Raw genomic sequence first — 9,384 nt, forward strand, 5'->3', positions numbered from 1 at the left:
GCATTGACAATCCACCTAGCTAAGGTACGCCAGCCTTGCATCATACAAGATGGCCAGAAAGATTAATTACAGAGAGATAATAGCAAAAGGTGCGAGTACACACCCATGCGTCGCGTCCATGAAACCACAATGTTCAATCACCATTCGGGACAGAACATACACAGCCTTTATTACCAGGGCGGCCGGACAGCCCATCTTGCTTGTCAGAGACTGCCTTTGTTTACTCTAGCGAAAGCAGAGCAACATAGACGACTTTGTTCTTCAGATATATACACTGTATATTGTTGTGAATATGTTGTAACCTATATCATGTAATGCAACCAATGTAATGTTTGAATGTGACTAATTTCTAAGCTATCTCATAACCTCGCCGTGACACCCGAGGGTCTGGGCGTGTAACAAATAAACAAATAAATAAATAAATAAATACATAAATAAATAAGATAGAAACCATAGGCAATAATTAGATACAAATGGAGGGCTTACTCGGAGGTACCCAAGACTTCAGAGAAACACAGCTGTGTTGCAGTTAAGATATTATGGCCGTTTACCCAGGTTTGTAATCTGCTAAGCACAGCTCTTCAAAGATCCTAACTGAAGTGTTGAGCAGTGCTATAGGTCTATAATAGGCAGGTGAACCTCTTGAACCCTTTTTATAGATCAGACAAATCACTGCTTGATTCCATGACCATGGTAGGTAACGCGCCGCTAACATGCAATTAAAACCAATAGTTGGGAATCGGTATCCAAAAATCTTTTAAATATCTTAAATGGATCAACCGGGATGCCGCCACGACATGGATTTAACAATTGCATCCTTAAGGCTAACGTAATCGCCTCTATGCTGAACGTTACAGGGATGAACCTGTGTAACCCTGGAATTGGAGGTTATCATCATCCATTGTGTATTTCATTTGAATTCAAGAAATGTCAGAGTCCAAAACATTAGATTCGACCATGTTAGGTTGATTCAAATGGCCAGGTCCATGGATGACCATCTGCCAAAAAATTCTAGAGTTTGGGCTATATGCTTGCGCGTCATATGCCGATTTCTGAGTTTGAGACTTTTTTGTACTCTGATCAACCTTTAATAATAATTTGATCAGCAATTGGGGCTTTAACGTGTGAACCACACTGCTCTTAGCTGGATGATTTTTTTTTTCAGACCAACCTTTGTCCGTTACATGGCTTACTAATTTCGTCAAAGGACATGGAGATGGATGGTCTTTAATAAGTCATCAAAGTTAGATGTTCAAGAACGCTGCAGGATGAAGGATCTGAAATTGATATCAAATGGCTATTAATTACTCTATAATGAGTGTCAGACAAAATGATATAACCGTGTGAAGTAAGTAAATTGCAGAGTTAAGGGACAATTTATGAACATTGTTTTTTGAATACTTTATTTTTGCTTTAATCAACAACAAACAGCACAACATGGAGTCAGATTCCCAGCAGCACCCCTCACCCTCACCCCAGGGTGTACATAATTCCAAGCAGTGCATAGGTATCACAGTCTCAAGAATATGAAATATATTGTATCACTGTCCGTTCTTTGTCATTTTGTCAGTCTTCAATAGTGATCAGGTATTGAATATAAGGGCCTCAAACTTCTGGGGGGTGCACATGCAAGGGAAGAGTCCTGAGGAATGCTGTTTCAGTGTCATAATTTACGCTCAACAATATAGCGTAATGGTCACTATACATGTATGGCATTACTTAACCTAAAGCCAGTAATAGATTACCATTGATTTAGCGAGACAAATATAAAAATCGATGGTTGGGAAGCCCTGGTGTCCCAGAAAGGTAATGCCTCTGTCGCAATCCGAGTTAAACCTACCATCCACAGACCTAAGGCCCATTGTACTAGCCAGCTATAAAGAGAGTTTCCAACCATCTGCATTCATTTTTGGATCACCCATTAAAAGCGTAATTATGTTAAGAGAAGAATCTTCTGTAAAGTCACAAAGAATCCACCGGACCATTGCCAAGTTTAACATTAAAATCAGCTCCCATAATTATTCAATGCGTGCCAAAACAGTCATCAGTTACACCTATTATTATTGCATGCTGGAGGTAACAGAGTGGCATTCCACTGTCACACTTATACTGAGTAATGAAAACAATTGATAAACAGAGTCACCCCTCTGATTAGTAAATAATTGTACCATTAAGTTACTGTTTATTTCAACTTCAAGAGCACTTTTAACAAAAATAGCCAAACACCCTCTCCACTGGGAGACCCTGTTGCTTAAACAGCACAGCAGGTATTTGGTTAACACAAAAGCCATTCATATGCAGATCATGATTGGATCAAGTTTCTTGCAATAAGATTATGTCACACATTGCCAATTGGCTTCTCAAGTCAATGTTGTTCAATTTGTCTCTTGCACCAGCTAGGTTCCAAGACAAAATGGATAAAGGGATCATGTCACGGTGACAGATAGCTACATTAGATTAAGTTCAGGCTGAAGCCGCAAACAAGGAGGACAGATTGAAGTGTTGCAGGTAATGGCAAGATCCAGTAAAATTGCAATGGTGGATCTAGTGAAGGTGCAAATTGACTCAGGCTGCCCAATAATAGTATATTTAGATAAGTGTAGATTCTGCATTATGGGTAATGGAAGATGTGCCACTTCAGCATAGAGTCAATCAAATCCTTCAATTGTACTCAGAGCAGCATAGCTATTTACAGTTAAAAATGGGATGGTGGTACATACTGGGCCCATCGTTTTGCTAGTTTACACTCCATTACAGATTGTGGAACAAGCATTGTTGGTGCTTAGTTGGTTGGAAGGAGGTGGTAAAATAGACAGACTGTCATTGCTCCGTGAAGCGTTAGTATTTTTATCTTGGTTGAGGTGTAGGTCAACATGGGCTGAATAAAAAATAAAAAAATAAAAGAACTATCTTACTCATGCGACACCCAAATACTCATTGTACAATAATTCAAATATTGCACATCAGGCATTACTGATTAAATCATACAATTAACCACAGTGCAAACATATTGGTTAACCCCGTACAACATCATCCTTGGATGGAATATTAATCAGTGTAATGGTATTCAAAATTACTAACATTTACTGAATATTAGGTAAGCACCGATTCGAAATTAAATTGCCACAATTCTATATGTAGTCCTCCTTTACGATCAAACATTAGAATATAATACACAAAAATGAAAAAAAAATTCTAGTGAGTAGTTAAATATTACAATATTCAACTAGGTTTAATCTAATTAGTGAAAAATTCTAACACGCCATCTTGAAGCAGAGTATTTAGGTTCATTGTAGCCGATAAGATCGACCTAGTAATTCTAATGGCTATCAAGAAACTTCAAACGGTCCCAAACTGGCAGCTTTGCATTCTTTTTCCTCAAAGGGTTTAGTCTAATCAGTTCCACAATATAGCTAATTCACTAAGCATAATCTGCCAATTGGCTTCAAAGACATGTCCCCCCCACTTATGCTATGATCAGCATTCACATTTTAACAGTCTATTACTATGTTTTGTCATCTTGACCTAGTTCAGTTACACTGCATGCTTCCTCCACAGCATCATTTGTGCACAGAGATATTAACTCAGTAGGCTGTTTATTACTGCTACAGATCAAATGAAAATGTCTTTCCAATGCCTCATTCTTATCAAAGATAACTATTGCAGCCACCTTGTCAGACCGGGATACATCACACTGTACCAATATTTTGTCTCAAAAAAAAAAATATATAAAAAGAATGTGATATGGCTGTGAAATAATCGTTTTTTAAATCATGAAAACATTCTTGCAACCAGTGATTTTGTAATGCAATTTCTTTCATTAGATTATATTTCTGTTGCATCCCTCCGATCAGGCTTTTTCCTACTAGTTTTGCCAACATAATGGAAACCCCAATGGCATTTGATTGGATACACAAATGCATGTGTCACACGTACAGTATAACATTTCAAATAGATCAGTTTTACAGGAGAGAGGTGAAGTACAGCAGTGACTCCAATTATTGGAAGTGCAAACACAACAGACAAGCAAAACCTAATTTTGTTTTTTGCGCACAATTGCTATCATGGGACAGTTGGTCTAACTTGATTGAATATTTTTATATTTGCGGAGGAGTAGAATCATGGTCAAATAGTTCCAATTCATGGATCTCTGTTTTAAAGATGTTGTGACATAATCAACTTTTCTGGTTCCATACTTTAGGCCAGACATCAAAATGCGCACTCACACTAGCCATCTGCGAGTAAGAAACGGTGTACTGTGTGCATGCAGTGAATTGAGGGGGTGAGTGACTGTGTGCCAGGTTGGTTGGTAGCTTACAACTGCTCTAGGCTGTAGTAGATTATATCTTTCTTGTTTTTATGCATGCCAGGTTGGATTCCATTTTTAGCATCGGAATCAACGAATTAAAACTGTTAGTGAGTTACAATTTGTTGGCAAAGAGAAACAAGTGGTCAGGTTGGCGAAGGTCATTTATAGTTACAGGAACATTAAATCAACAGTTTCTATAACTGTATAAAGCTGCCACGGTTATTGAGACAACTCAGTACCAATTCCAGAAATGTACAATGGAAAATCTTCCCTTGTCCTTCAGAGGACAAGCAGCGAAACAAGTGAAATATATGACAACTCCTTGTCATTTGCGAATGTAAATTCACACAACAATTCACCTTTTGTACAATTTTAATAGTTGTTTCCAACATTCTACCTCCAGAATGTATTTAGTTTTAAAGTTATACATAAACACATTAACATGACTTATTGGCGTTCCAGCCATCTGAATATATTTATTTTTCTAAGCAAAAACAGTTCTATTGAATTAAGTTCAATAAGTATAGTATAGAAACTTTGTAAACTGCAACTTTATACTGTAGAAAAATATTACGTTGCTTCTACTCCATCTTTGTGAAATATGAAGGAGTAAAGATAGTAACATTCAAAGTAAAGAACGTACAATTATAGAAAATATCTTGAGATCTTAACACTTTAAGTGCCAAGATCGAGGTATCTCGTCCTTGGGATTAAAGGAGTTAATTATTTCCCCCAGGAAAGCACCAGTGTCTAACTGTCCCTTCCTGTTAGTGTCGCCATAATAAAAGAGAATGTGATTGCTCCGTGTATAGCAGATATCCGGTAATTTTGTCCCCATATATATGGACGCCATACATTATGTCGCCGGGAAAAGATATATGGTGACCGTATATATGGGGAGAAGGGGAGCCGGGGCTGTCCCCTGCTCGCCAAAAACGTTTTGAGGGTTGTGGGTGTGTCCCCCACATGTTCTCAGTGATAAAGTCCCTGCAAAAAACGGCCATTTTTTGGCTACTTTTTTGCCAGTCGACATTTTTGCGGGGACATTATCACATGGAACCGTATAGCATCACTTGCCAACTGACACATTGTGGAAACTACTAAAAAGGACTGCAAGTATGTGCTACAATGTGGCAGGAACAGATATTTTTTTCAGCCTAGCAGAAAGTGTCTTGGTGACTGAATATCAAGGCAGATAGTCTAAAAATAATTGTATATAAACTTTTTCGATTGTTAAAGCGATTTGGCTAAAAAGCGCAATAAAATTAAAAAGTTATTCGATTATTTTTGCAGACAGAAAAATGGTCCTCTGTGCACCAAGTTGAACACTTGTAGCTTTAATTTAGCTCTGTACATTCTAACAGACACTTGTTATCAGTTTCAATTTCAATCAATGAATGCAGAATACCGCCTTTTTAGATTTGCTTTAATGCATTTCTAGAAGCTAAAGGATCAGCACCTCCTGGTGCATAGTCTTGTGTGGCCTGAAACTCGTAGAGATAATAACAGTTATCTTAGGAATGTAACGCAAGTTTGTTCTTTAATATAAATAGGTGAAAATCGTAATATTTTGACAATCGCAAACTTTAGCTCAAATTCCTTCATAAGCACACTCAAAGAGACATTTAATTAATCGCAAACTCTTAGTTCTCTGTTCACAGGTGGCAGTACTCGCTGTTCCAGGGGTACAATCTAATGGCTGAGAGACTCAGCATTTGACTAATAACCTTGTGACTATGTTTATTCCTCTGATATCAACACCACAATGAATCACACAGCAGTAGCTCAGTATAAATGCACATCTCAGGAAACCCTGATCACAAGTGTACTACGTTTCCATCTCTGAAACCCTGATCAGGAGAGTGAGTGACTTACATCTCTGTCCTATTCTCTACATCAGCTATGAAGGTCTGTCTATTCTAACTAAAGTTATCTTTGAAACGTGAAAGGCTCAACGGTTTGGCAACAGGTCTCAAACAATTGACCCCTGTTCACATCAGACCAAGTCAGTAGTGCTAAAAACGTATTACCACCACCACCACCAGGTGATTTTTTAAAGCCTTATGGTGATCTTCAGTAGAGTCGTGGGAAATTTGATCGGCTGCCTCTGCACTATCTTAAGTGGGCAGGTGCTTGGCAAGGGTCTGCCCATCCTTTGACACTCTACGATGCGTCAGGAAGGCATGACGAGGTCATCCAGTGACTGTAGTGTGGAATTCGAAGTAGACATTTGATGGAAGGGCTTAATTTGCAGTAAATGACTAATCACATGGAGTGATTTTATACCTCCACTTCTTTACCTCTGCTTCATAACTACTGTAAAAGACTGATGCCCTCGTCTTATGCGCATTGTCATCCAATCATGGGCCTTAGCTCCCTGAAGTGGCTGCAGAGCTAAAGTGAAGGACTCTACAAGACTGATTAAATACCAACAGTTTTGGCTGGTCTTTCACATTTAATGCATGCCATCCTAACCTATTACACTCAACATGTACTCAACACCGTCTGTGAGGTGGTGCTTGACACATGAAATCAGGTCAGGAGATATAATCCTTAGGCAGCATCTCATACAACAAAACCCTTGACCTGTCTGTCATCTCGCACCTTACCCTTGTCAGCCTGTCCCGTTAGCTATATTAGACTGTATTGTGTTGCTCATAGTCAATCTTTTCAGCCAGTCCAGTGTTCGTCTGCACTTTGATACTCTGCCAGTGTCAGTATGTTCAGTGGCATTCTACCTGTGCCAGACTGGATATTGCACTGTACACATGTCAGCCTATTAATTTGCTTGTCATCTGTGGTGCTCCAACAAGGTTAGTTGTCTTTTGGTCCTCTACCTGCGTCAAGGTTAGCCTGTTTTGTGGTCCTCTAACTGCATCATCCTGTGATGCTGTATTCTGCACCTGTCTGTCTATCCTGTGGTCATTTAGGACCATATGATAGGAGCAGAACACAAATATCAGCCTGTCCTTTGCACTATACCCATGTTAGCACACTGCAAAGCACTAAATGTGACAGCTTGTGCTGCAGCATGACATCTACCATAGACAGCGGGTCCTCTGAAACTCAGTGGCAGACTGGTCAAATGAGAACAACTAGGGTGAGCCTACCCTGCGTCAGTCTGCTCCTCAGTGGTGATCTACGTGGTTTAGCCTACCCCTCTGGAGCACTAACCCAGTCACTCTGGCGTGTGCCGCTGGATCTGCGCCAGCCTATTTGTGGTGTTCTATCTGTATGGGAGAATCTTGTGCCTCTTTAACAGTGACAGTCTGTTATATGGAGCCTACCCAAAGCACTGGTTGTCCCAGCTTGTGATGGACTGCTCTACCCAAGCTAAGACTCCTTGGGCTGGCCTATTCCAAAGGAACAAGGGGAGTCATGTGCTGCAGCACTCTGCCCAAGTAAGCCTGTATTGTGTAACTCGCACACTGCCCACCTGCCCAAACTTGCTCAACTATGCTCAGCCTGTCATTTGGCGCACAATCAGTGTCAGCCTACTGAAGGGGTGTCTCCCAGGTTCAGGACTATTCTGTGATTCACTATGAGTTCTACCAGCACCAGCCTGTCCTGAGATGCACTAAAGGTTTTCTACTGGCATGTGATGTGATGCGCTAAAGGTTTTTGTGTACCAGTGCCATCCTGTTATTCATAAGCTTGTCTTCTGGTAATCCACGTGTACAGCACGTGTATAACATCTTTCCACCTTTGGGAGGACTCAGGTGTACCCGACATGTATCCCCGTTAGATGTGCTTGGCTGCTTTGTCCTGTGCCAACCCCATTACCCATGTGTAGCCATCTGGTGGTACTGTGTAGCCATACTAGGTAATTCACCTTTGCCGTTGGTTCTTCTCATTACACTGGTTGGGTCACTTGCCCTCTGTGCCTGGCCAATGTACTTTTCCTGCTTCTCATAAACACAGGTCACCATGCACCACTGCTTGTTGCACTTGTGCCTTGCGCTTTGTATTCCCACAGCCCCTCTCGCGCCCACAGGCGACTCGGGCAACTGCCTCCAGCTCTCACCTGAGCGTGGGCCCAATACAGGCGGCCTCGGTGCTCTCAATCTCCCTCAGGATGCGCTCGTGCTCTGCCACCAGCTCCAAGCTCTCCCACTCCGCCATGTTCAGCAGTGCCCTGCCCGCACACACAGAGCCCAGACCTCCCGGCATCGGCCCTACCCACAACAAGCGGCTGGCTCATGCCTGCGTCGTGATGTCAGGGCGCAGCGCGCTCCTGGGAGGCGTAGGCAGAGCCAGCACAGGGTGCAGCCCGAGGACGGCTTAGCTGTCAGGGCAATAGAACGCCATATGATAATATAGAGAGCCGAACAGTGGCAACAGGCAACAGCTACAGGTTCTACCCTCAGCTAGCAAGGCTGAATCTGACCCGTTGTTCGCCCCAAGTCAATAAATTAAACGAATAGTATCACTAAATTGGAAAAGATGTACTTGTTACCGCAGCAGGTGCCCTTGCAAATGGGAGGAGGAGCGCTTTTTAAACAAAAGTTTTGGCTTTTTTTGTTGTCACCGGATAGGCATTTGTAAGGCACTGCGATAATGGTGCAACAGCAGGGAAATGGTGCCAGGACCCGAGCATGTGTGTGGTAAAATAAAGGAGGAATCGGCCAGCTGTGGTCGACAACTTTATTTGTCAAGGTAATAACGTGCAACTAACCGAGAAAAAGGTTCTTGAATGCCCATAGGCAGGGAAGTCTATATGTTGCTGGACAACAATGTCCAGGGCTATGTCCATAAGCAGGGAAGTATGTGTGTTGCTGTATAACAGTGTCCTGGGCTGCCCTCATGCACAGGGGCAGTCCATACCTCTCAACTCAGACGCTTTTGGCGGGTGTCAGCCGCCACTTAGGCAACTCTTCCACCCGCCAAGCTCGCTACACACCCATAGGAATCAATGGGCTTTCATCCACCAAATGTAAAATCGGGTGTTTTCACCCGCCCAAGGGCCATGAAAGGTTGAGAGCTATGGGCAGTTTTAGGTCTCCGGTCAGGAGCAGCACCGGGAACTCGACCTACTCCGTTGCTCTGGCGCCTTCAGAAAGGCTTCCTTTGCGCCT

General features: G+C 41.9%; 1 protein-coding gene across 1 annotated transcript in view; it reads right to left on the reverse strand.

The window, feature by feature from the left end:
* EXOC6B (exocyst complex component 6B) overlaps nucleotides 1–8,596 on the reverse strand; it is a 2,452,465-nt gene extending 2,443,869 nt beyond the window's left edge. The window contains exon 1 of the mRNA XM_069632299.1: nucleotides 8,334–8,596. Coding sequence (XP_069488400.1) covers nucleotides 8,334–8,479 — 146 coding nt within the window. The 5' untranslated portion in view covers nucleotides 8,480–8,596. The remainder of the gene's footprint in view (nucleotides 1–8,333) is intronic.
* Between the last annotated feature and the right edge of the window lie 788 nt (nucleotides 8,597–9,384).

This window comes from Ambystoma mexicanum, chromosome 6q (genome assembly GCF_040938575.1).
Source record: "Ambystoma mexicanum isolate Mex_15411 chromosome 6q, UKY_AmexF1_1, whole genome shotgun sequence".
Taxonomy (NCBI): Eukaryota; Metazoa; Chordata; class Amphibia; order Caudata; family Ambystomatidae; genus Ambystoma; species Ambystoma mexicanum.